Below are 27,000 nucleotides of genomic sequence, written 5' to 3'. Positions count from 1 at the left end.
CCTACCCTCTGTCCTGACTTTTGGTCTCACATATTCAATTCACTATTGGACATCTTGAACTAGATGTTCTGCAAACATCTTAAATTTAATATGCCCAGATTTGAATTTATTATTATTTTAAATGGAATTTCTCTTTCTATCTTTTGCTGCTAGACTTTGTTGTTAATATATGGAAATAATGATGATTTATGTGGGTTTATTTTATATCCTGCACCTTTGCTAAAGTTATTAATTATATCACTTAGTATTTTTAGTTCATTCTCTGGGATTCTCCACGTATATCATCATATCATCTCCAAAGAGTGATAGCTGCGTTTCCTCATTGCCTCTTCTAATTCCTTCAATTTCTTTTTCTTTGCTTATTGCTATAGCTAGCATTTTTAGTACAATGTGGAATAATAATGTGCTCAAAGTGAGCATCCTTGTTTCATTCCTAATCTCACTGGGAAGGCTTCTAGCTTATCCCCTTTACAGATAACATTTGCTGTTGGTTTTGGAGAAATATTGCTTATCATTTTATGGAAAGTTCCATTTATTGTTATGCTTTCCAGAGTTTTTTTTTTATAGGAATGAGTGTTGCATTTTGTCAAAATCTTTTTCTGCATCTATTGAGATAATCATATGGTTTTTGTTCATTTTGTTATTTATACAGTCAATTGTACTGATGTTTCCCTAATATTGAAACAGCCCTGCATGCACAGTATAAATCCAATGTGCTCATAGTATATGAATATCTTTATGATATATTGCTGTTATCTCCCTGATAGTATTTTATTTCATTCTTTTTTTTTTTGTCAATATTCACTATGGAAACTGACCTGTAGTTTTCTTTCTCTGCTTTCATCCTTCCTGATATATGTATCTGTGACATATTTGAGTCATCAAAGCCATTTGGTAGGATTCCTTCTTTGCCTGTTTTTTGAAGTAGTTTATACAGCATTGGAATTAGTTGTTGTTTGGTTGAATTCACTTGTGAATCCATCTGGTCCTGGGTATTTTTTTTTGAAGGAACTCATTGATGGCTGGCTCAATTTTTTTTTTCTAAAATAGGATTACTTAAGTATTCTACTTCCTCTTCCGTCAATCTGGGAAATTTATATTTTTATAAATATTCATGCATTTTACTTAGATTGTCTGATTTATTGGTATATAATTGGGCAAAATAGCTCCTAATAATTGCTTTAATTTTCTCTTAATTGGTGGTGAATTCAGCCTTTTCATTTTTGATACTGGTAATTTGGTTTTCTTCTTTCTTTTTTTGAATCAAATTAACCAATGGTTTATCTATTTTATTTTTTCTCCTCCACAAAACTAGCTCCTAAATTTATTTATGAGTTTAATTGTTTTCTTACATTCAATTGTATTCACCTCTCTTTTGATTTTCATGATTTCCAATTTAAGGTTTAATTGTGGATTTTAATTTGTTTTCTTTCTAGTTTTTTTTATTGTTAGTTGCGTATCCACATCATTGATTTGTTCTTTCTCTATGTTGTTGATGTAAGCCTTTAGAGATCTAAATTTTTCTGTAAGTACTGCTTTGGCTGAATCACTGAAATTTTAGTATGTTGTATCATTGTCATTTTCTTTTTCCTTTTTTTTTTTCTCTTTTAATTTTTTTTCTTTAGGCAATTAGGGTTAAGTGACTTGCCCAGGGTCACACAGCTAGTAAGTGTCAAGTGTTTGGTCTGAGGTCAGATTTGAACTCAGGTCCTCATGACTTCAGGGCTGGTGCTCTATCCACTGCGCCACCTAGCTGCCCCTGTCATTTTCTTTAATGAAATTATTTATTGTTTTTATGCATTTTTATTTTGACCCACTCATGCTTTAGGATTAGATCATTTAGTTTCCAATTAATTTTCAATCTATGTTTCTATGTCCATTTATTGAATATAATTTTATTGCATTATGATTTTAAAAGGATGCATTTACTATTTATGCTTCTTTTTTGCATTTGGTTGTGAGATTTTATACCCTAAAACATGGTCAGTTTTTGTGTGGGTATCATGTGCTGCTGAGAAAAAGGTCTATCATATCTAACTTTTCTAGTATCCTATTCAACACTAACTTTTTTCTTGCTTATTTCTTGGTTAGATTTATGTAATTCTGAGAAGGAAATGTTGAGGTTTCCCCACTAGTATGGTTTTATTGTCTTTTTCTTCCTGTTATACATTTAACTTTTCCTTTAGGAATTTGGATGCCAAAACCTTTCATGCATATATGTTTAGTAGTGATATGATATCATTGTCTATGGTACCTTTTAACAAGATGCAGTTTCCTTCTTTATCTCATTTATTAAACATCTATTTTTGCTTTTTCTATGTCTGAGATCATGATCGCTATCTTTGCATGTGACTCTTTACTTCAAGTGTGTTTTGTTGTTTACAACACATTGTAGGATTCTGGTTTTTTTATCCACTCTGCTATCTGCTTCTTTTTTTTTTTATTGGTGCTTGTTCATTTTCTAGCCTATTCTGTATATATATATATATAATTAATATTATATCAATATTGATATTTAACTCTGTTAAAGTTGGTTTCTGCCCCCATGGTGGAGAAGACATTGTGTGAAACATCGCTGCTCTCCTAGCTTGTACTCTGGTCTCAAAGTGACCACAATTACTGTTTTCTGCACTGAAACTCTGACGAGGGTCTTGGTCCCCCATGGCTGGCATTTGTAATGTGCAAATCCTCCTCCTTCACCTAAGACTGTGACCTGCCAACTGAGTATGGGTAATGCAACAGAGTCCTGCGCCCAGTGCCAGCAAAGGGTCACTAGTAATCTCCTTTTCACCAGTCATCCAACCCTTATATCATTTGTGGGCTGAGAGCTATGGAAGACACTACCACAAATTCAGTTGCCCCAAGGCCTGCTACTGGCTAGTGCTGGGTGTGGCCTGCTACTTGCTGCCTTGTGCAAGGGCCTGGAGCCTCATGACAGGCTTGCCTAGTGTGGCATGCATTAGACTGCATTTCTCTCTTGCCCTTGAGATGGAACTTTCCTGCCAACCTTTTAAGTTGTCTTGGGCAGGAATATTGTTTCACTCAGTGCTTTTGTTGGTTTTGCTGCTCCAGAAATCATTTTGTGGCATTATTTTAAAGTTGTTTAGAGGGGAATTTGGGAGAAGTTGGGTGAGTCCTTGCTTTTGCTTCCCCATCATTGCTCTGCCTTTCCAAAGGTGTCTAATTCATCTTGTATATAGCTTCTTTGTACAAAGTCAATAGTCACTTTTAAAGCAACTACTATGTGCCAGGCACTGCACTAAGTAATACAAAAAAGGCAAGAAAGCAATCCTTATCTTCAAAGAGCTCCAAGTCTAATGGGGGAGACCACATGAATACAGCTTTGTCCGAACATGACATATACAAGAAGGAAATTAACTGCCTGAGCTCACATCACTGCACAGGCATCTCAGTTCATCTGTCTCTATAATGGGGCTTTTAGAGGTTCCTCCCTTCAAAGCTGGGAGTGTAACAGGGGATGTTGCTTCTTTTCCAGACACAGACAAACTCCGACTCAGGGGAGGAGAGACCCCATGCTCTGGACGAGTAGAGATCCGGCACAGTGGCTCTTGGGGGACCGTATGTAGTTATTTATGGGACCTAGCAGATGCTCATGTGGTTTGTCAGCAGCTGGGCTGTGGCTCTGCTTTGGATGTTGTGGGAGAGGCTGCATTTGGCCCAGGAAAAGGGACCATCTGGCTGGCTGGTGTAAAGTGCACAGGGAAAGAGTCTTTTCTGTGGGATTGCCCTGCAATTTCTTGGGAGTCGCGTTACTGTACTCATGAGCAGGATGCTGGTGTCAGGTGCTCAGGTGAGTGTGAAGGACATAAGATGGGGCTGGGAGCTCTGAGAACAGATATCGAGCTGGAGGACATGGAACTAGAGTTTATATATAAATGGAGCTTCCACAGATCTGACCTCTGGTACCAGGGGAAGCTGTAATCTAATACTGGGGTCATAGAATTTAGAACTGCAAGTAAAATTAATAGTCTTCCTCCAAATGTCTTTACTTTAGAGAGGAGGAAATAGAAGTCCAGTGAGGTTATCTGACTGCCACTAGGTCACCCAGACTAACAAGTATAACAAGATTAACTAACAGGATTGTCAATTATAATTTGTTGGGGAATTTTTGAACGCAGGTCCTATGACTTCCAGAACTACAATATCTCTTCTGTCCTCCAGAGCTCTCTCCAGGCTTGTACTGGGGACAGAGTACATAGGGGATTTGGGAACTTTTTTGATCTGCTTGAATAGAGTATTTGGGACAGAGAGGCTCTGCTTTTTCTGGAGCTCTCCATGCACTACAAATTCCTGGCCAAACTAGTATCTGGCGATTTCTCTGTCTGTCTCACTCTCCTGATCCAAGCTGAAAGAAATTATCTCATTCTCACTGTTTTCTTAGATTTTCACTATCAGAATTTGGTCTTGTACATTTTTATATCTGCTTGGAGGAGTTTCTTAACTCTACTTCTACCTCTTCAGGTATATTAAGGCATAGAGGTAGACAAAAGTAGATAAGAGTCTCCACTCTGAAGCAAACAAATTTTATGAATGAGAGTATACCAATTGTGAGGAGCAGCGATAAGGCTAACTGCAGAAGTTGGGAGGCATCATTTGGAGTTGGCCCTTCACTCACTGATATTAATCATTTCTTCTCCTTATTTATATCTCCATGTTGCTACTATTCCTTTGCATGAAAGGGTCTAATACAACTAAGGTGCACCAATTCCATTCCCAGTGAAACCCAGAAAGATTTATCTTGGGGCTACTGCTCTAAGTGCATTATTTTCTGATTATTAAAAAAAAAATAGAACCTCTTCCAATGTCCTCTAAAGATGGTTTTCTGGCAAACAAGAGCGTCTACTCTGTCCTTACCATAGTCCATTGCCAAATCCACAAAGATTATGTACATCATCATATGCACAAAAATCTCTGCAGCAAATGTAACAGATGCTACAGTCAAATATCAATGTACTGTAGACTTGCTCGAGACTGAAAGATTGAGGAATGGTTTGTACAGAGTAGAACTATCAAATCATAAAAAAAGATTCATTCGCAGAAGTGATTACTTCCTTTACAAGTCAGCACAAATGTCACCTGTTTTCATCTCTCTTCCTCTCTCTCTCTCTCACTCTCTCTGCATCTCTCTTTATCTCTCTGTGTCTCTCCCTCTCCCTCCCTTTCTCTCTCTCTCTTTCTCTATCTATCTATCTATCTATCTATCTATCTATCTATCTATCTATCTGCCACAATAATACTGGCCTGGCCCCACAATTCATAAATCTATATATGTGCATTGTACTTCATTTTACTGGCAGTTGTATTTCAAACAAACAAGTTATTTTCTCTTCTTCCTCTCTGATTTCTTACTTGGGTGGTGAACCCTGATGTCTTATCACAGTGCTAAAGGAGTGTGTGTGTTAAATGTCCTTATTTCTTAATGCCTGAGTCCTAGTTCTTAAACATTAAAGAAGTAGCAAGAAGTTAACCATGGAAAAATATGGAAACTGTTCTTGAAAGATGGAGTGCAGAATTATAGAAACCACACTGGATATCTCATAAACCCTTTATAAAGACCTCAAGGCAAATGATATATAGTCTATTCTAAGCATCCCTTATCTGAAAAAAAAGGAAGAAAAAAGATGGACAAAGCCCCAGAAAATCAAAAAGGGAAAAAAACCTATTTAGAGTAACCAGATTCTTAGAGCGGAGGAGATGGTTGCTTCTCTAATGGTGAGATATCATTAGAGTCTAATTCTCCTCCCTTGGTGAGAGGCATCTATCCCTTCTGTTGTTTCCATATGCCTCTCCCCTGCCTAAAAGAGGAGAAGGATTGCATTTTCCTACATATGTTAGACATGCTTTCCCAAAGAGTACCAGGAATTAAGAACCTTTGGTTTTATTTGAGGTTCCATCATAGTCAACATGCTTTCAAGGTATTAATTGTCATGTGCTCAGTTAACAAAGTTCCTATGCTGCTTCTCCCTTGGGAATACACGAGACAGAGTCTCACATAATTAATTGTATCTCTTTCTTCATCAGGGAAATCTTATCATTCAGTGCCATTCACTGGAGTTCTTTCTTGTCTTTCCAGGATTTGTCCAGCTGGTTGCGGGGAATGGGCCCTGTGTTGGGAGGGTTGAAGTCAATTCTGGAACAAAACAGGGAACAGTTTGTGATTGGAATTTTACTTTTTCTACTGCCAAAGTCATCTGTACTGAGTTACAGTGTGGGACTGCAGTCTTCATCATGAAAAGAGCTCCCTTTGGAAAAGGAAATGGATACATCTGGGACACAGAATTCCAGTGTAATGGAAATGAACCACTTCTGTCATTGTGCCCCACAGTACCATTTCCACAGGGAAAATGCAGTCACAGCATGGATGTTGGAGTCATTTGTTCAAGTAAAACTTTCACGATGCTTTTATGCTACTCCCACATTGTACTTGATACTGAGATTAGAAAATCACAATAACTTTTCTAAATCTCTGTCTTCTTCTCCCCAGGGTACACAGCCTTTTGTCTGATGAATGGAAGCTCCCAATGTGAAGGAAGGGTGGAGATTCAAGTTTTTGGGACCTGGAGAACTCTCTGTGACTCCCACTGGGACCTGGCAGATGCCAACATTCTCTGCCATCAGCTCAACTGTGGTGTTGCCATGAACCCACCAGAAGATGTTTATTTTGGCAAGGGAAATGTCCCGACCATAGGGGATACATTTTATTGCACAGGCACTGAGTCTCATTTGCGGAATTGTTCTATGGTTATTCTGGGGACTTCTCCATATTCCAAAGGAAAAATTGCTTCTGTGATCTGTTCAGGTTAGTGAAGGGAGATCTCTAATTTGGACTCAAAGCATATTTCTAGGTGATGGGCCTAACTTGGCAGCTGTATTTCAAACAAATTCTTTTCTCTTCTTCCTCCCTGATTTCTTACTGTTGTGGTGGGCCCTCATAACCTATCATAGTATTAAAGGAGTGTTTGTTAAATGTCCTTATTTCTTAGCACCTGAGTCTTAGTTTTCAAACATTCTAGAAGTAGCAGGAATTTAGCCTTGGAAAAATATGGCTACTGTACTTGAAATATCGAGTGTGGAATTATAGAAACAGCCTTGAATATCACATAAACCCGTTATAGGGGGTTTGCAATGATACATGCAGGAAGGAAAAGGATAGAAATGTCTAAACCTATCAACAGTCAGGTAACCTTTTTCAGTGTCCAGAGGAGAGCCATGGAATCTTTTCCCTGATAGCAAGTATGAAGAGTCCTAACCATGTTGTTGGGGATCCTATATGGCATTTGTACATATTTACTTAATAAATGCCATTATTCATTCGTGACTTTTTTTGGGGGGAATTTTCAGGTAGAGAAGATATCTTGTGATCCATCAACTCCTTTAGGGGAAAGTGCAGACTTGTACTAACGTGTAGTACTGATAGTGAATAGAGATTTGCCAACTCTGGATGTTGGTAGGAAGGACCAAGAATGAATAAACTTAACCAGGAAGGACTAGGAATTGTCTAAATTCACATGAAGTGTGTTTCCCCAGATCGACAGTCTGCAAGGCCAGAATACATTAGAGAAGGTCATAGACATAGCAATACTGTTTGATATTGGTGGACCAGGACTTTGTTCCTTGAAAATTGTGACCCTGCTCTCAAAAGGCCATTTGCAAAAGATCTCCTCATTGATGGAAATTGATTTCAGGAGGGTCAGAGCTGGTGAAAGCTGGAGGAAAGAGAGATCCTGAGTCAGAAGACTAGCATCTCTCTTCTCTGTAGCTCTCACTAACTTCATCTCATGAAATCAATTTGCACCAATGAAGAGATTCTTATGCAAATACACCCATGAGCCAAAGATTACATAATTTTATCTTCTCTGTATATTTATCAGAGGCAATAGGAATTGAATTAGGGTAATAAATCAGGGTCTAGAGTCAAACATCTAATCATGGCTCAGAGGAGCAGGATTCTGCAATGAAACGAGGGCATCCGTTTGATCAGTGCAGGTCAGCCAGAGACTGGGGAGAAAACTGGAGCAAATAAATAGTGAGGTGTATGAATGATGAAATGACTGAGGAAACAAAGGTTCATACTCCCAAGCTTATCAATTTATTAAACAATACATTCTAATTGCTTAACAAATCAGGACCAGTGGCCCTATTCAGCTTTGGCAATAAGAATACAGGGGAGACAAATTTCAATGCATTAAAAACAATTAATCAAATTAATAAGGATACAAAATTAGGTTATTTTACTTCTAATTGGAGGAGAGATTAGGGGCTTTCCAAGTTTGTAAGAAGAAAACAAATAGGTGCAATTCCCTGAAATCAGAAAAAGAGGTTTCCCACTCCCCTCCAAGTGTCTAAATTCAGTCAAAAGAACATGGAAACAATAACTGATTGAATAGTACTGGGCTAATTTTCAGAGAAAACATGTGGGCTGCTTATCAGAAATTTCTTTGCCTCAGTCTTCGGATCTGACTGCGTTTCTAGTCAGCACAACCTAGGTCCTTAGTTAAGCATCAGGTAGAGGTGGTCCAGTTCCCAGCCGTAGAGGATTAGGTTCAAAAGATGTAATAATGTTTTCTCCCAATTCTCACAACTGAATAAAGCTTTCTCACAAGATAGAAATTGCACTAGACCCATAAGTGAATAGAAAGAGAACTGAGCTAGCTCCAGAATTGAATCACAAGATGGAGTCAGTGAGGTTCACTCAATTCCCACTACCACTTGCTATTCTAATCCCCTCAGTAGTAAAGTCCTACAGAGCAGGTGAGACATTTAGAAACAGGTTAGAATTAGAGGATGCCCCTTTCACTTGTGCTGCACTAGCGTCATCTTGGGAAGTCCTTTCTAGTGATGTGTGAAAGTGGAGAGTTCCTGCTTTTATGTTTTCCCCTCCAAGTTAGTTAAGAAAATCAATCTCTTAGCACTTCTTAGGTACCTAGTATTTGAAAACCTCAACCTTTTCTTTGTTGAGCTAGGGAAAGAAGGAATTCATATCTAGTTATTCCAAGAGAGATGCCTATCCCTCTAGAGCAGGGATTCTTGACTTTCTTCGGGCCATGGTCTCCCTTGGGGTAGCCTCAAGACTCCTTCTGAAAATGATGTTTATAACTGATCTCCCCCACCAATTGATGTCAGAACAATCAGAAGTTAGATTGAACCTGATCATGACCCCTAGACTAACAATATTTAAGGGAGCAGATAAAAATAATTCTAGCCTGGTACCCCTTCCCTCTGAGGAGAGTAAAGTGGTGTCTGTCCCCAACCTCTTGCTTCCCCTCCTGGTGGGATTTATAGTCTCCCTTGGAGAAGTGGAGGGGGAGAAGCTAGATAGAGTGGCAGCTAGGTGACATAGTGAATAGAGTGCAGGGATAGGAATTAGGACGATCTGAGTTCAAATTTGATCTCATACAATTACTACCTGTGTCTCCCTGGGCAAGTCACTTAACCATATTTGCTTCAGTTTCCCCCTCTGCAAAATGATCTCGAGAAGGAAATGGCAAACCCCTCTAATATCTTTGCCAAGGAAACCCCAAAGGGGGTCTTGAAGAGTTGGACACAACTGAAATGACTGAACAACAAAAGCAGGGGGAGAAGAGGGCTAGAGATGTCTATTCTTCTTCTCTTTGAGCCACACAATGACCCCCATGGTACATGTGAGAGAGGCAGCCCTTTCTACACATGAGGTCTCACCACTCACAGACATCTCTACACATAGGCCCTACCTTTAGGTGAGGCTGTTCTTAATTGAAAAAGAGACCAATTATACTGAAACATTGTTATCAACATATTTCTTTTTTTCTCTTTTAAGATAATATTTTATTTTCCCCAATTGCACATAAATACAATTTTTAGCATTCATTTAAAAAAATTAGTTCCAAATTTTCTCCCTCTGCCTTTCAACACCCCCTCTGTAGATAATTTTTATCTATAGATTTTAAAACAAATTAATGTATTCCAAATAAAAAAACTCCTTCTCTAGGGGCAGCTAGGTGGCACAGTGGATACAGTTCTGGCCTTAGAGTCAGGAGGACCTGAATTCAAATGTGGCCTCAGAAACTTGACACTTACTAGCTGTGTGATCATGGGCAAGTCACTTAACCTCGATGATTGCCTCACCAAAAAGCAAAATAAAAGTAAAAAACAAAACAAACAAACAAAGCCAAAAAAACAAAAATAAAAAACCTTCCTGCTCTAGAGTTTAGACATAGGCTGGTGGCAGACATATGGTAGGGGAAAGCTACCCTATTCAGTTCATAGGTACTAGACCTAGCAGAGGGGGAGCAAAGCCTGAGGAAGGATGACCAGCTAGAAGTGCTGCAACCTTTCTGTCAGAAGCTCTTCCTTATAGAAGGTCACATTCTTTTTAGGGTACTTTGTGTATGGAGGGTATGGCTGGAGTTGTGGGAGCAGAATAATAGAACTGTCAATGAGAGCAATTCTGTTTGACCAAGTAGAGCCAAAACATGCCTTCTTAGACTAGGGAATCCCTTTGTCCCTCCTTCACAACCTGTCTCCTCTCCAATTTGCTGACCCTCTCTTTCTCTCATCCAATGCTTTTCCTCAAAGTACATATTTACCTTACTTATCCCCTCCTGGCTCAAAACTTCCAGCCCTGGATCTCAGCTGTGTGTTTTTTTCAGGAAACCAGACACAGTCCCTTATATTCAATAATTCACAGTCTGACCAGGAAAAGGTACCTGTCCTATTTTCAGGTAAGAAAGAAAGTTGGACAATATGAGGAAACCTTTCTCATTCCAGGCTAAAATGGGCAATTAATCTGAATTTCTCCCTGTAGAAAATGGACAGCTTCGTCTGTTGAATGGAAGAGGTCCCTGCTCTGGAAGAGTTGAAGTCTATTACAATGGCACTTGGGGGACCATCTGTGATGATTCTTGGGACCTGAGTGATGCCCAAGTGGTGTGCAGGCAGCTGGGCTGTGGAGTGGCCCTCAAAGCCATGGTCTCTGCTCACTTTGGACAAAGATCAGGGCCCATCTGGCTGGATGAGCTTAGCTGCTCTGGAAATGAATCCCACCTAGGAGAGTGGCCTTCCCTCCGTTGGGGTCAGCATGACTGCAGGCACAAAGAGAATGCAGGAGTCCTCTGCTCAGGTCTGGGCCACACATATCCCATGAACACTGAGGGACTTATGTGAGCACTAAGGAGATGAGGCTTAGAGACGTGAGGGAGGAGGAGCTGATTCAGACAGGGAGGAGGACTTCCTGCCCCAACCACAGCCCTCCATAGAGTTCAGTTTCATGGCAAGACCTCTTAGCTATAGGATGAATTTATTTATCTCTTCCATTTGTATAGGTGGGTCTCTGCACTTAGGAAGATGTGTGTGTGTGTGTGTGTGTATGTGTGTGTGTGTGTGTGTGTGCATGTATTTCTTATACTTCATTTCCTAGTAGAGTGCTATTCACAGAATAGGTATACAATACATGTCTGCTGATTTGCTTTGCTTTTGGTGGTTCACAGACACCCACTTATTTTGAAACTATGAAGCTGAGTAGTGAAATCACAGTAAAGACATTCCTGTCTTTTTCAATGGGGGAGAGAAGATAGAGAGAAATGCTCAGAAATATAGAGGAAGGAATTCTGGAGAAAGAAGGTCTGGGGTCTGTGCTATCCAGTGGAGACTTCCCAGCACAGCCAGAGAACCTAATACAATTTTGAGAGGGCAGAGACCCAGACAATATGGGAACAAATGTCCCCTCTGATTGTGCCATACCTTCCTCTCCATTTACAGAATCCCTGGATCTCAGGCTGGGGAGTGAGGACCATAAGTGCTCTGGGTGGCTAGAAGTTTTCTACAATGGAACATGGGGTAGTGTTTGCTCCAACTCCATGGACTACAATACTGTATCAGTGATTTGCAGACATCTGAAATGTGGTACCAAGGGGAATATTGAAACATTTTCTAGCCCCCGAGAAAGTTGGAAGGCCCGGTGGATAGACAAAATCAACCGCCAAGGTCAAGAATCCTTCCTCTGGCATTGTCCTTCTCAATCTTGGCACCAGAATTCTTGCCACCAGGGAGAGGAAGCCCTTATCACATGTGAAGGTAACTACATCTCTCTCTTTGGTTTAACTCCTTTTTTAAAAATTTGTTTTTTAATTTTTAAAAATTAATTTGTTTTTAGTTTTTAACAATTACTTCAACAAGCTTTTGAGTTTTAATATGTTTTCCCTCTCCCTTCCAGCCTCTCTATTTTGAAATAAAACTAAGAGCTGGTTTTATGATAAAACCAATAAAATATATAAACCTTTGGTTAATTTAATTTAAAAAAAGAAAGAAGAAAACCAAATTACCAGTATCAAAAATGAAAAGGGTGAATTCACCACCAATGAAGAGGAAATTAAAACATTATTTAAGAAGTATTTTGCCCAACTGCATGCCCATAAATTTGACAATCTTAGTGAAATGGATGAATATTTCTAAAAATATAAATTACCCAGATTAACAGAAGAGGAAGTAAAATACTTAAATAACCTCATCTCGGAAAAAGAAATTACACAAGTCATCAGTGAACTACCTAGGAAAAAATCTTCAGGGCCAGATGGACTTAAAAGCGAATTCTATCAAACATTTAAAGAAGAATTAATTCCAATACTAAATAGACTACTAGAGAAAAACAGGTAAAGAAGAAGCTTTACCAAATTCTTTCTGTGATAAAAATATAGTGTTAATTTCTAAAATGGGCAGAGTCAAAACAGAGAAAGAAAATTATAGACCAATTTCCTTAATGAATATAGATGTAAAAATTTTAAATAAAATATTTGCAAATAGATTACAGCAATCTGTCTTGAGAATGATACACTATGACCAGGAAGGATTTATACCAGGAATGCAGGTCTGGTTCAATATTAGAAAAACTATCAGCAAAATCAATCATAACAACAACAAAACTAATAGAAACCACATGATTACCTCAATGGATGCAGACAAAGCTTTTGACAAAATACAACACCCATTCCTATTAAAAACACTAAAGAGCATAGGAATACATGGAGTTGGGGGGTGGAGCCAAGATGGTGGAGTAAAAGCACTGACTTGCTTGAGCTCTCCCCCAAACTTCCCCAAGTACCTGTGAAAAATGACTCTAAACAAATTCTAGAGCAGCAGAACCCACAAAAAGACAGAGTGAAACAAATTTCCAGCCCAAGACAACCTGGATGATTGATTGGAAAAGTCTCCTGAGCTGGGCTGTGAGAGGAGCACAGTTCAGCTTGGGCTACACAAACAAAGATGGGGCCTCAGCAAAACTGGAGCAGTCCTCAGGTCCCTAGAAGTATCTCTGAAAACAGCTGCAGAAAACCTCCAAAGCTTGGGACAGTACATTTTCCACACTGGAAGCAGACCCTTACCTTAACAAAGAGTTTAAAACTCAAGTAATTGTCTGGGATCATGAGCAAACAGCTCCAAAAAAAGTCAGAGCATAAAATCTTTCTTTGATGAAAAAGAAGATCAAAACATACAACCAGGAGAAGACAACAAAGTCAAAGCTCCTACATCCAAAGCCTCCAAGAAAAATATGAATCAGTTCCAGGACATGGAAGAACTCAAAAAGGATTTTGAGAAGTAAGTAAGAGAAGTAGAGGAAAAACTGGGACGAAAAATGAGAGAGATGCAAGAAAATCAGGAAAACAAGTCAACAGTTTGCTAAAGGAGACCTAAAAAAATATTGAAGAAAATAGCACCTTAAAAAATAGACTAACCCAAATGGCGAAAGAGGTCCAAAAAGCCAATGAGGAGAAGAATGCTTTAAAAAGCAGAATTGGCCAAATGGAAACAAAAGTCCAAAAGTTCACTGAAGAAAATACTTTCTTAAAAATTAGAATGGAGCAAATGGAAGCTAATGACTTTATGAGAAATCAAGAAATTGTAAAACAAAGCCAAAAGAATGAAAAAATAGAAGACAATGTGAAATTTCTTATTGGAAAAACAATTGACATGGGAAATAGATCCAGGAGAGATAATTTTAAAAATTATTGGACTACCTGAAAGTCATGATCAAAAAAAAGAGCCTAGACATCATCTTTTAAGAAATTAGCAAGGAAAACTGCCCTGATATTCTAGAACCAGAGAGTAAAATAGAAATTGAAAGACTCCACTTATCACCTTCTGAAAGAGATCCCCAAAGGAAAACTCCTAGGAATATTACAGTCAAATTCCAGAGATCCTAGGTCAAGGAGAAAATATTGCAAATAGCCAGAAGGAAACAATTCAACTATTTTGGAAGCTCAATCAGAATAGTACAACATTTAGTAGCTTCTACATTAAGGGATTGCAGGGCATGGAATATAATATTCCAGAGGGCAAAGGGGATAAGACTACATCCAAGAATCACCTACCTAACAAAACTGAGTATAATTCTTCAGGGGGAAAAATTGACATTCAGTGAAATAGAGGACTTTCAAGCATTCTTGATGAAAAGACCAGAGCTGAATAGAAAATTTGACTTTCAAATACAAGACCCAAGAAAAGCATGAAAACATAAACAGGAAAGAGAAATCACAACCAACTTATTAATGTTGAACTGTTTAAATCTCAACATGGAAAAATGATATTTGTAACTCATGAGACCTTTGTCAGTATTAGGGTAGTTGGAAGGAAAATTATATGGATAGATAGATAGATAGATAAGATAGGATAGATAGATGACACAAGGTGATTTGAAGATGAAGGGGTGATATCTGGAGAATAAAATTAAGGGGTGAGAGAGGATTATACTGGGAGAAGGAGAAAGGGAGAGGTAGAATGGGGTAAATTATCTCATATAAAATAGACAAGAAAAAGCTTTCACATTGGAAGGGAAGTGGTGCAAGGTGAGAGGAAATGAATGAATTTTGTTCTCATCAGATTTGGCTTAAGCAAGGAATAACATACACATTCAATTGGATTTGGAAATCTATTTTACCCTAAAAGAAAATGGGGGGTAAGGTGATAGGAGAGCCATGGGATAATAGAAGGGAGGGCAGATTGGGGTAGGGGGTAATCAGAAGCAAACACTTCTGAGGAGCAACAGGGTTGAAAGAGAAAATAGAATAAATGGGAGTTAATCAGAAGCAAACACTTCTGAGGAGGGACAGGGTCAAAATAGAGAATAGAATAAATGGGGGGGGCAGGATTGGACGAAGGGAAATATAGTTAGTTTTCCACAACATGACTACTATGGAAGTGTTTTGCATGGCTACACATGTATAACTTGTATCAAGTCAATTGCCTTCTCAATGAGGGGGGTTGGGGAGAGAGGAAGGGAGAAAATTTGGAACTCAAAGTTTTAAAAACAAATGTTAAAAGTTGTTTTCACATGCAACTGGTAAATAAGATATGCAGGCAATGGGGTATAGAATTCTATTCTGCCCTACAGGAAAATAGAAGGGGAAGGAGAGAAGAGAAGATGGGGTGATAGAAGGGAGGGCAGATTAGGGGAAAGGGTATTCAGAATGTATGCCATCTTGGGGTGGGGGGAGGGGAAAGATGGGGAGAAAATTTGGAACTCAAAACCTTTTGGAAGTGAATGTTGAAAACTAAAAATAAATAAATTAAAAAACAAAAAAAAATAAATGGAGTCTTCCTTAAAATGATAACTATCATCTACTTAAAACCTTCAGCAAGCATTACATGCAATGGGGACAAGCTACAGGCATTTCCAATAAGATCAAGCACGAAAAATGATGTCCATTATCACCAGTGTTGCTCAGTATGGTACTAGAAACTTCAGCTTTAGCAGTGAGTGAAGAAAAAGAAATTTAAGGTATTAGAATAGGCAAAGAAGAAGCAAAGTTATCACTCTTTGCAGATGACATGATGATATACTTAGAGAATCCTAAAGAATCAAGTGAAAAACTAGAAATAATAAACTACTTTAGCAAAGTTTCAGGTTATAGAATAAACCCACATAATTCACCAGCATTTCTATATATTACCAAAAAATCCTTACAGCAAGAGATAGAAAGAGAAATTCCATTTAAAGTTACTGCAGTTAACAGAAAATATTTAGGAGTCTACCTGCTGAAAGAAATCCAGAAAGTATATGAACACAACTACAAAACACTTTTCACATAAATAAAGTGAGATCTAAACAACTGGAAAAACATTAGTTGTTCATAGGTAGGCTGAGCTAATACAATAAAAATGACAATTCTACCTAAATTAATTTACTTATTCAGTGCCATACCAATCAAACTACCAAAAATTATTTTATAGAGCTAGAAATAATAATAAGATTCATTTGGAAGAACAAATACTCCAGAATATCAAGTGAACTAATGAAAAGAAATGCGAAGGAAGGTGGCCTAGCTGTTCCAGGTCTTAAATTGCATTATAAAGTAGCAATTATCAAAACTACTTGGTATTCCCTAAGAAATACAGTGGTGGACCAGTGGAATAGGTTAGGTATGTAAGACACAGTAGCCAATGACTATAGTAATCTACTGTTTGATATACCCAAAGACCTTAGCTTCTGGGATAAAAACTCACTATTTAACAAAGAATGTTGGGAAAACTGGAAAAGAGTATGGCAGAAACTGGGTGCAGACCAAAATCTTACACCATACACCAAAATAAAGTCAAAATGGGTGCACAATTTAGATATAAAGGCTGATACTATAAGCAAACTCAGAGAGCAAGGATGAGTTTACCTATCAGATTTATGGAAAACAGAAGAATTTATGACCAAACTAGAGATAGAGAACATAATGAAATGCAAAATCGATAATTTTGTCTACATTAAATTGAGAAGTTTTTCCACAAACAAAGCCCATGCAACCAAGATTAGGAGGGAAGCAGAAAACTGGGAAAGAGTTTTTTACAGCCAACATCTCTGATAAGGGCCTCATTTCTAAAATATATAGAGGACTAAGTCAAATTTATAAGCATAAAATTTATTTCCCAATTGATAAATGGTCAAAGGATAAGAACAGGTAGTTTTCAGATGAAGACATTAAAGCAAACCTGTCTCCCCTATCTTCATAAAAAACCTCTCACTTTATCCATCCATCCCTGCTAGCTATCATCCAATGGGACCAAGCTGTGAGGAACTGTGAAGAACAGAGAAATTCTATTGGATACTGTAGGTAGCAGGGAACTACAGGATTTTATTGAACATGGGCATGATATGAGTAGCTAGGTGGTACAATCCTAGAGTCAGGAAGACTTATCTTCCTGAAGTTCAAATCCAGGCTCAGACACTTCCTAGCTGTGTAACCCTAGGCAAGTCACTTAACTCTGTTTGCCTCAGTTCTCCAAGTCTAAAATGAGCTATAGAAAGAAATGGAAGATTTCTCCAGTGTGTCTGCCAAGGAAACCCCAAATGGGGTCACAGAGAGTCAGATATGACTGAAAAATGATTTAACAACAACAAAAATCATGTGGTCAAAAGTCCACTCTAGAATGATCACTTTGGCAGGCACGGGGAGGACCAATCAGAAGGCTTTGTAATAGTCCTGGAGATGGTTGGGACCTGAGAATGGTGGCTGAATTAATGGAGAGAAGGGAATATGTGGAGATGAAAATGACAAGATTTTCTAACTAACTGGATCTGTGTGGAAAGTGAGAGTAAGAGTTCAAGAATAGCGCCAAGATCTTAAGTCTGAGTGATTGGGAGGATGATATTGTCTTCAACAGTAATAAGGAAGTTTGGAAGGGGGAAAGGTGTGTGAAGAGGAGAAATAATGGGACATAATGAATGTTATTTTGGACATATTGAGTTTGAGACATCTATAGGACAGGAGGAAGGTTATATGAGACATCCATTCCCTATGGGAATCTTTCATGTCTTGGAGAATTAACTGTCAGGTCAGAGAATCTACTGAGAAAATTGTGAGCAAGAGGTTGAGGTAGGGGTCAGGGACCTACAGAATTTTCTTCAAGAATATGTGGCCTTTCCAGAAATTTCTAATTTTGGCATCTGGATTTGGGATCTGACTTCAGCACAGGTCCTCTGACTCTAATGCATATGATCTCTAAGTTTCTTCTTGAGGTTGAGCTGGATGAAGGAGAACTAGGAGACCTAGGAGCCTTCCTAAGCTGTTTGGATGGAGCATCATGGGAGGATGTTCACATAACAGGGAGTTTAGAGCAGGATGCAGAAGCCATGACCAACCTGAGCTCTACCCATTCTTCCAACGTTTTTTCTCCAATTTTTTTTTCCAGGTGAGAAGTTGCCATCTACCACAAAAGGTAAAATGCTCTGCCATGCCTTTACTCTACTTTTGCCAACTATGAGTTCATTTAACAGCAGGAACCTTCCCAGGCACAAGGTTGACCTTGTGTGATTCTTTCATCTCTAAGATCTACTGTACCAGAATTCTGGGAAGCTGTGGAAAATCTTGTGGGCTGGGGGTTGAGGTGGTGTCTGGAGGGTCCACAGAATGTTCTTCAAGAATATATCACCATTCTGCCAATTTCCAGTTTAGAGATCTGGAATTCAGTCCCTATAAAGAAGGATTGCCCCTTTACTGTCCTTTCTTGGGCATTCAGGTCTATCCCAGTCCCCTCTACAGTGCAGCTGGAAGGGGTTCCCATTTGGAGGGTCTTCAAGTTGAGGGTGAGCCTCAGATTTCCCTCCTCTCTCCATATAAACTCACTGAGCTGTCCTGAGGAGAATTTGATAACTTCTTCCATAATCCACAGCCTTATGATTCTTCTTCTTCAAAGGACCTAAAACCTCTTTGAACTCTCTGCTTGGGATCCTCTGCCTCATTTTAGGAGTGCTTCTCCTCCTGGTCCTCATCCTCCTAGGGATTCAGATACACAGAGGGAGAGTCCAGCAAAAAGATGGGAAAGAGTGTGGGTGAGTGAAGGGAGGAAATGGTAGGGACAGGGATTTTAGACAAGGCCAAATAAAGTACTTCAGGACTGGATATGACCCACATGTTTTGCTTTGTTTTTCAGCCCCAAATAATTCCAACTGTCTTTGGCCTAAGAGAGGCTATGTTTGAGCACAGAGCTTGTGCTCTGTGAATGCCTTATGGGCTGGGCAGAAGAGGCATCCATATTAGAACTAGGGAGCTGCCTGAGTGTGAACAGAATATAGATTGAGAAGGGCCCCTGAGACAAATATATGTCAGGTGATGGTCTCAGGCCAAGCGTTTCTGATGCATGGCCATTTGTCCCAGCTTTGTTCAGATATGGGGATTCGCTTTATGAAGCCGTGTACCAAGAGATTGATTACTACATGACAGGGGACAAGGAGGACTTTCTGAGCAGCCCAGGTAAGTGTATCTTCTGCCCATCCTCCTCCCTTAGACACTCAGGACAGGAGCTATATGCTTTGGTCAGTATCAGAATCTATGGCCTTGGCATATTCAGAAATCTCTGAATCTACCTGTCTGCTATGGTTTTTCCCGTCCCACTTCCCACAACATTTTAGTTTCCATTTCCCATTCTCTACATGTGCAGGCAAGTCCAACAACCAATTAGGAGCTCTGAGCTTCATCTCCAGGGGGGAAATGGCCAGAGCTCTGGGTTCTTTTGGTTCTGATGTTCTTTTTTCACTCTGAATCCGACTGATTATAGTGCCTATAAGTTCATGATAGGACCCTCATAATTTCAGGTCCAAAGATGCAATGATTTCATTTCTCTAAAGAGGATAGCCACCTCAATAGAATTTATTAACACTATTATACCATTTCCTCTAAATCTGCAGCTTTCTTGGTAAGAACAGAATTGGAGCAAAAAGACTTGAATGTCTCAGAAAGATAATAACATGAAACCATGGATGAAACCCCCTTCCATACCCTTAGGACTTTTCCATCCACATGAATTATACTGATCTTTATGAGCAGAGCCAGCTCTCTCCTGGCTAGCCCTGACAGGCTCACTCACTAACAAACTTTTAATTTTCCGCACTTTTTCTCCTACTCTGCATGAAGAACAGCATCCTTCTGTTAGGACAACATCACCCACAACAAGCTGCAATTTTTAGAACATAAGTTGTTTTACATTCTAATGTCCTGTCAGTCAAGTTCTTCACCAGTCAAATATGAAGACTTCTAGGAAGGTGGCATACAAGTGTCTGTCTTGTTTGGGAGGTCCCTTAGTCTCACCAGAACACTTTGATTAATCATCTCAAAGAGTGACTTTTTTGTTCTCATCAACAAAGACTGGGAGCGCTCCCTGGTGTCAGAACACATTGTGACATGGTTCTGATGTCTGTGGATAGACCTAACTTGAGGGAGGGGAATGAGTTTCCTTTTCCTATTTGATTCTGTCATGTTCTTCTCATTATTCGATATGAGATACAACATTTCATACCATACAGGGGAAAATGAAGGAAAAGGCCAACTTGCACTTTCCCCAAGTGACAATAAAGGCAGGACTTAGAGGCAAGGACTGATGTTTCCCCAGGAGTTTTCTGTCCTAGAGAGCATCAGCTACAATACAATTCTGCTGTCCTCAGCTCCTCCTCATCACAGATTTCCCATTCCTCTCTAAGCCAGGCTTTTAAGAATTCTCTCAATGGGAGTTGTGTCCTCTCTGTTTGACTCCAAACATGTGCTTAGGAGACAGAGGTTTGGACTGAGACAAGGGACGTGATTCAGGGAAAGGGAGGAAGGGAGCCAGGTTTGGTTTGATAGGTGGGTAAGCCCCTGAGAGGGACATAGGGCTTGATTTCAGGGTCAGAATACTGATCAAAGAGGCATCAGAATCTGGAGGATAATTCAGGGAATCAGCTTACTCTCTCTTGTGTATTCTGTCTCAGAGTCACTATCACCAGAGTAACATGAATGAATCATGACAGGGCTGAAAGTTCTGGTTCAAGTGATTTTCACCTTGAAGCTGGGGCCAGTAATAAACAATGAGGTAACAGAAATTAAGAGAGGAGGATTTTGAAGCTAGAAGAAATGAAGAGGAAAATAACAGTATGGAGACTGAAATCATTGTTGTATATGAGGGAGAATTTGTCCCCTTTCTCATCTGGGTGATTCTTAGTGCAAGGTTAGGTTTCTAATACTTACCCTAAGTAGTCTTATTCTTCAACTGAATTCAGTTTTGAACACCTTCTGATATTCCCTCATATGTTAAAAAACAAAATAACATATTTATTTTCACATGCACAAGGACATCCCCTTACCTACAGCAAAATCGTGTTGAAAACAAAACTATTGTCTCTTCCTCAGATATCTCAAGTCAGCCTGATGACACCCCAGGTGATGGGTATGATGATGTTGAAGAATTATCTGGGCCTGAAATTTTCCCTGTCACCCAGATGAATGAGGGGGATACTCTGGGACCAACCAATGAATGGGATGAATACAGTGCATCACACACAGGTGGGTGGCTCCCAACAGACTTATTGACCTGACCAGTGAGATTTCCAGCTACCAGTGAACTTATTTTGGAAGATGAGGGGGTGGCACTACCCATACGTACACATGTGTGTAAACACAAACATGTCTACACACATATGTGTTTGCCTACCTAATTTATGAGTACATATATGTACACATACACATATGTGCTTACATACATTCACGTGTATAAGTGTATATATATATGTGTGTACATATATACATATATTTATGCTGAAAAGATTTTGTCAGTACATTGAGAATTCTACGTATTGACATTTTTTCAAGAATATACCTGGGACAACTGTACCCTCAGTGATGTGATTAAGCAACTAAATGAGCAAGTCCTGGGGTTCTGAAGCTGCCTTCTCCATTCTCCCATTCCCTTTGACTCCAAACCACCCTCAATGTCAAAAGAAGCCCTTCCATAGCCCTCTCTCAGTCCTGGCCATTCATGCTCCCTTTCTTGTCAATGGTGCATCTAGACTGAGAAAGGATTCTGTACCCAGGTCTTGAAGGTGGCCTTCTTTTCACCCACCTGTACTACCACCAAAGGCTCCTTGCTTTTCTTTAGCCACAGCTACAAATTCAGCTCTACTTTACTTGTTCTAGGTCAGTCTCCTGAGTTCTTTGGGGGATCCTCTGAGTCCAGGCTGGGAGAAGATGACCCACCAATGTCTTCTGAGGACCTGGGATATGATGAAGCTGAGATTGGTGTCCCTCAGATGTCACTTTAAGATCTTCGGCTACAAATAGTTTCTTAATAAATGTTTATTGAATTGGAGTGGAGTGGAATCAACTTCCTGCGATACTTGAAATAGTTTTAGAATTCACCTGCCCTCCAACACTCTATCCTGAGAGGACAACGTTGAGGGTTTCCTCTTAATCACTTCTCACGTGGTGAACACCTCTCCACTATCCTGAACTCTCCTACCACAATGAGATTTTTGCCTCTATCAAAAGTGTTTCTCCTTCAGGACCTTTAATTCTGAAATTTCCCTCTTTTATCCTTCTTCTTTTTCTATGTCCTCACTCCTAAATCTTTCTTTACCTATATCTTATTCTCTAATCTCCTGATCTCTACTTTTTCTTCCAGTCCTTTAACCACAGTATGACTTCACTTGTCTTGCTACTCTTTACTAATAAAATGGTCAGCCTTCTCAACTGTTCAGAAAACTTCCATGTAAGCAAAGATGTTTTATGAAGAGTCCAAGCATGTTCTCTGGGCTATAGAGAACACACCTCTTCAGAGAAGCACCTTCCCTGTTGAATTATTAGACTATATAAGCTAGTCTTCTCCTCTACTGCTCCAGACATGGAGATCTCAAGTTCATTCTTGGCTGGACAGAAGACTTTGATTCCAGGATCTTAGTTCTTTTCAATGCCTTCTGCTATCCTCCATGAGAGCCTCCCTTGATTCAGCAATCAATCCTTGGCCCAATTTGCATCATAATTGAGGTCTTTGCTTCAACATTGTACCCCTGACCTGGCTGGTGAGAGAAATGGTTATTAATAACCATCTATGGGGGAGATCCAGGCTTTTTCCCTGCCCTATTTCCTTGTTTGAAGCCCAGTCTTTGAAGGACATTACTGACTTCTGCCCAAAACTTACCCCACCTAGTCCATCTTACCTAGATGAATTCCTGCTCATTGTCTTCTACTCAGGTTTGGATGAGGATAAATTGTCTTTCATTAAATTACCTAAGGCTGATGGTTAGTTGGAAGTAAATGACATGATCCAAGTAATATCCTCCCGGCCCCTCATTACAATAGGTCCACTTCTCATTATAATATTCATTCTCTTTCATTACTTGTTAACCAATCAGAGTCAATTATCACCCTCAGTAACACCCACTCTTCCAAGGGTATATAAGCTTTGAATGTGTCCCATAAGGGGTCTTTGGCATTAGAGATTGTCACTGCCCCTTTTTATTGATAACAGGCTAGCATTATTAATAAAATGATTAATTACCCAGAAACCAAGTCTCTTGAATTTTTTAATGTCACACTGCTTATAACCCAAATTGAAAATATTTCTATGAAGTTAACTCATCCCACAGCTCTTCTTCTTCCCTGCCTCTTCCAATCCTTGTCCTACTCTTCCTCCAATTTCCACATTGTACTTTATTAATTGCTTTGTAATATGTTCATACACATTATTCCTTCAATAAACATTTCTAAAGCACCAATAATATGCTAATAGATGCAAGTCCTTCTCTGTCAATGATACAGAAGAATACACATTATAATGTACAGGAAGTTATTAGAACCTCACACCTCTAGCCAGCCATCTAGGACTTATGAGGTGCTTTCTTCTGGTGTGAAGTATCATGGTGTATGCATTATGTATATCTAGTAGTTGCTGAGGATAGATGTTAGTATACTGGTGAAGAGAAGCCTTGTTTACCCTTTTATTTGTCCCCCACCCTCCTAATGGGCAACACCACTGTTTTTTCAGCTTCTTCTTCTTCCCTACCCCATCTCCTCACTGTTAGTCTTGGCTTTTTCTCTAGTCATTCCTTTGTCCTTGCCCCTGGGGATAGCTTGTCTTTCAAGCCTAGCAGGGAGAAGACTATGAGAAGGAAAAAGTCCTGCAATGATATCCCACTGTTGTTTTTCAGTTATTTTTGTCTTGTCCAATACTTTATAACACCATTTAGGGTTGTTTTTTTTTTTTGAGAGGGGGCAAAGATACTGGAGTTGTTTGACACAGATGAGGAAACTGAGGCAAACAAGGTTAAGTGACTTATCCAGGATGACACAGCTAATAAGTGTCTGAGGCTTTATTTGAACTGGGGTCTTCCTCCAGGGAGTTTCTGTAGTTTCAGTCATTTCCAATTCTTTGTGCCTCTATTTGGAGTTTTCTTGGCAAAGATACTGGAGTGATTTTTCTACTCTATCCACTGTGCCATCTAGCTGCCCCAGTGGTATCTCACATACCATCTCTAATTCATCCTAGCCCTTATCAAGCTGCTAATTTAGTTTATTTAGGATTGAATCTAATTCAACATTTTTCTTTCCCCCTTCCCCAGGCTTTAAAATATGAATCAATAAATACCTTGTCTAGAGCTCTGATCACCATGCACAAAAGCCATTCTGATGAATATATATATTGTAATATAAAATCTCTGATTTCCCTCCTTGGCATTTTACTTCTACTTCTATTCCTTCACTCTTTCCAGTAATGAAACACAGACATTAGCAGTGTGATGGTTGACACTTTTTCACAGAAAAGCAACAACAGAAAGCAAAACAAAATCTTCAGAAATAGGGCACCAATGTGGAAAAGCACATACACAGTGAACATTTGTGTCCAGGGAATGCTCATGGAGGGGCACACAGAGGAGGAATGTGTGTGATCAGAGCACAATGTGGAGGGGTAACTGATTGATCCAACACTTCAGGGCCAATGGCGTCTTCCTGTGATGTCATTGCACTGCTCCCTGCTGGTTCTGTAGTCTCTCTACTGGACACGGCTCCTTGGACACAAGATCTGTATCAGTCAATAGTCAGCAGTAGGTCTTGTTGGAAGTTGTTCTGCCATCTGTCAGAGGATGTTCTGCCAAATATGGCTCGAGTGAACACCAGCTGAAATCTCTAGTTATATTTCTTTGGAAAGAGCAGGGATTGCTGAAAGGCCTCTTATCTTCTCTGCAGAGATTCTCCGCCAGGTACCAAGTTCATTAGAATAAAGATGAGGATTCTCCTGCTTTTCTAATGCCCTAAAGCTCTTTTTTTTTATTCCTCTTCCTGATCCAGGAGCTTAAGTTTCCCTGACCCCACCTTAGCTTATGGTAGACACGTGGTACATCTCCCAATATCCAATGACTGAAAGGCTATACCACAATCTAGATAAAGATCATTTGCCCAATATCTGGGGCTGCTAGGTAGTGCAGTGGATGGAGTGCTGGGCCTGAAGTCAGGCAGACATCTTCCTGAGTTCAAATCTGGCCCAGACTCTTTCTAGCTGAGTCACTCTGGGCAAGTCATTTGACCATGTTTGCTTCAATTTCCTCATCTGTAAAATGAGCTAGAGAATGAAATGGCAAACCACTCCAGCATCTTTGCTAAGAAAAGTCCAAATTGGACACAACTGAAACTACTATATAGCAACTACCAAATCTAACAGTATCTACCAGCATGTTTCTGAGATACATCCCTATTGCTATAGGTTACTTCCCCCAGAATTTTGTGTGTTTATATATGTGAATCTTGAAATATTTGTGCACGCACATATACCAACATATTTTGATACATCAAAAAAGCTGTGATTTCAATTATGTGAATGCAGATAATAACCCATCTACCCCACATTTATGGGGTATGACAACTGACCATTTTCTCATACAGTTTTTTGCAGAGAAATTATACTTTGTGTAATAGGGTCTACCTTTCACTTATGTAACCAGCATTACAGTATTAAAGAGATAGTGTGGTTTAAAAAGGGGATGGGGGGTGGGGAGATGCCTTACATTAAATAAACCTAGTTCCAAATCTGGGCACTAATGTGTGGTAGTTTATTGGCCATGGGCAAGATATTTAGTCTCTCTTATTTTCAGCTTCCTCATCTATAAAATGGGGATAATAATTGTCCCACTTGTCTCATAGGGTTGTTGTAAAGAAAGTGACTTGTAAACTTCAGCATATCATTTAAATGTGAGATAGTATTATTATAATAAACTTTTCTCATTTATTTATCTATATATAACTCAAGTTTCTATCCAAGCCTGGGATATTTTGCATACTGATGCATGATTCTGGATTGTTGGAGAGAATGCTGATGCAAGGCTATGTGTCTGCAAGAGGGAGGATTTGGTGCAAGAGCTTTTGACAGATGTTTTTTCCTCAGAAGGATATGCATGATGGGCAGCTCTCTTATGACTGACTCCAGGCACAAACAGAAAGAGAGAAAGAATTTGGAAATTGACTTCCTCTATTTGATTGCAGCTTTGGAAGCTACATATCTGCATTCTATATATAGACATTTCTACATATGAATTCTTTCAGCTATTCCCAAGTTACACCTAAATAGAAGCACACAAAATATCCCAGGCTCAGCTGGAAACCCATATTACATATATGGCTGATCATTCTTTCCATCTTTCTCATCTTTCTCTGCACAATTTCCTTTTTTTATTTCAAGCTCCTTAAAGATAAGGACTGAGTAGTTTTATTTTTGTTTTTGTTGGTTTTTATTTTGGCATCACCACTGCCTAAGACTTAATAAATATTTCTTGAGTTGAAGTGTCTTTCTATTCCTCTTCCAGACAGCAAGGAATGTTTACATATAGCTTTACTTAGTTATAGACTTAGAATTTAGTGGGCACAGAAATTTCACATATGAACAATCACTTGTGTACTATGTGGGATTTAAAGAAATACTTTGTCCCAAAAGAGATTTAAAAAAAAAGGAAAAGGACTCTATATGTACAAAAATATTCATAGTAACTCTTTTCTGGGGACAAATAATTAGAAATTGAGGGGATGCCCATCAATTGGGGAATGACTGAACAGATTGTGGTATGTGATTATGATGGAATACTATTGTAGTATAGGAAATAATGAGCAGAATGCTCTCAGAGAAACTGGAAAGACTTATATGAGCTGATGCAAAGTGAAACGTACTATGTACAAAATAACAGCAATATTGTAGGATGAATGACTTAGCTATTCCCAGCAATACAACGATCCA

At 39.2% G+C, this 27,000-nt stretch overlaps 1 protein-coding gene across 1 annotated transcript; it reads left to right on the top strand.

Moving 5' to 3' along the window:
- Positions 1-3,429: 3,429 nt before the first annotated feature.
- On the top strand, positions 3,430-22,045 carry LOC144457672 (antigen WC1.1-like). The gene is made up of 10 exons (XM_078155688.1): positions 3,430-3,811; positions 6,095-6,403; positions 6,506-6,820; positions 10,650-10,721; positions 10,805-11,119; positions 11,758-12,072; positions 18,169-18,195; positions 19,134-19,229; positions 21,138-21,290; positions 21,921-22,045. Exons 1-10 carry the CDS (start codon positions 3,430-3,432, stop codon positions 22,043-22,045), a joined length of 2,109 nt encoding a protein of 702 aa, XP_078011814.1.
- Positions 22,046-27,000: the final 4,955 nt, after the last annotated feature.

Source organism: Phascolarctos cinereus, unplaced genomic scaffold (genome assembly GCF_003287225.1).
Source record: "Phascolarctos cinereus isolate Bilbo 61053 unplaced genomic scaffold, phaCin_HiC Scaffold_5;HRSCAF=322, whole genome shotgun sequence".
NCBI classification, from domain to species: domain Eukaryota; kingdom Metazoa; phylum Chordata; class Mammalia; order Diprotodontia; family Phascolarctidae; genus Phascolarctos; species Phascolarctos cinereus.
The sequence above is the reverse complement of the archived record's forward strand: the minus strand, read 5'-3'. Positions and strand labels throughout refer to the sequence as shown.

Coding starts and splice junctions, on each gene's coding strand:
- LOC144457672 (XM_078155688.1), top strand. CDS start 3,430: ATGGGGCTTTTAGAGGTTCCTCCCTTCAAAGCTGGGAGTGTAACAGGG. Junction 10,722..10,804: donor GGTACCTGTCCTATTTTCAG/GTAAGAAAGAAA, acceptor TTCTCCCTGTAG/AAAATGGACAGCTTCGTCTG. Junction 11,120..11,757: donor TGCAGGAGTCCTCTGCTCAG/GTCTGGGCCACA, acceptor CTCCATTTACAG/AATCCCTGGATCTCAGGCTG.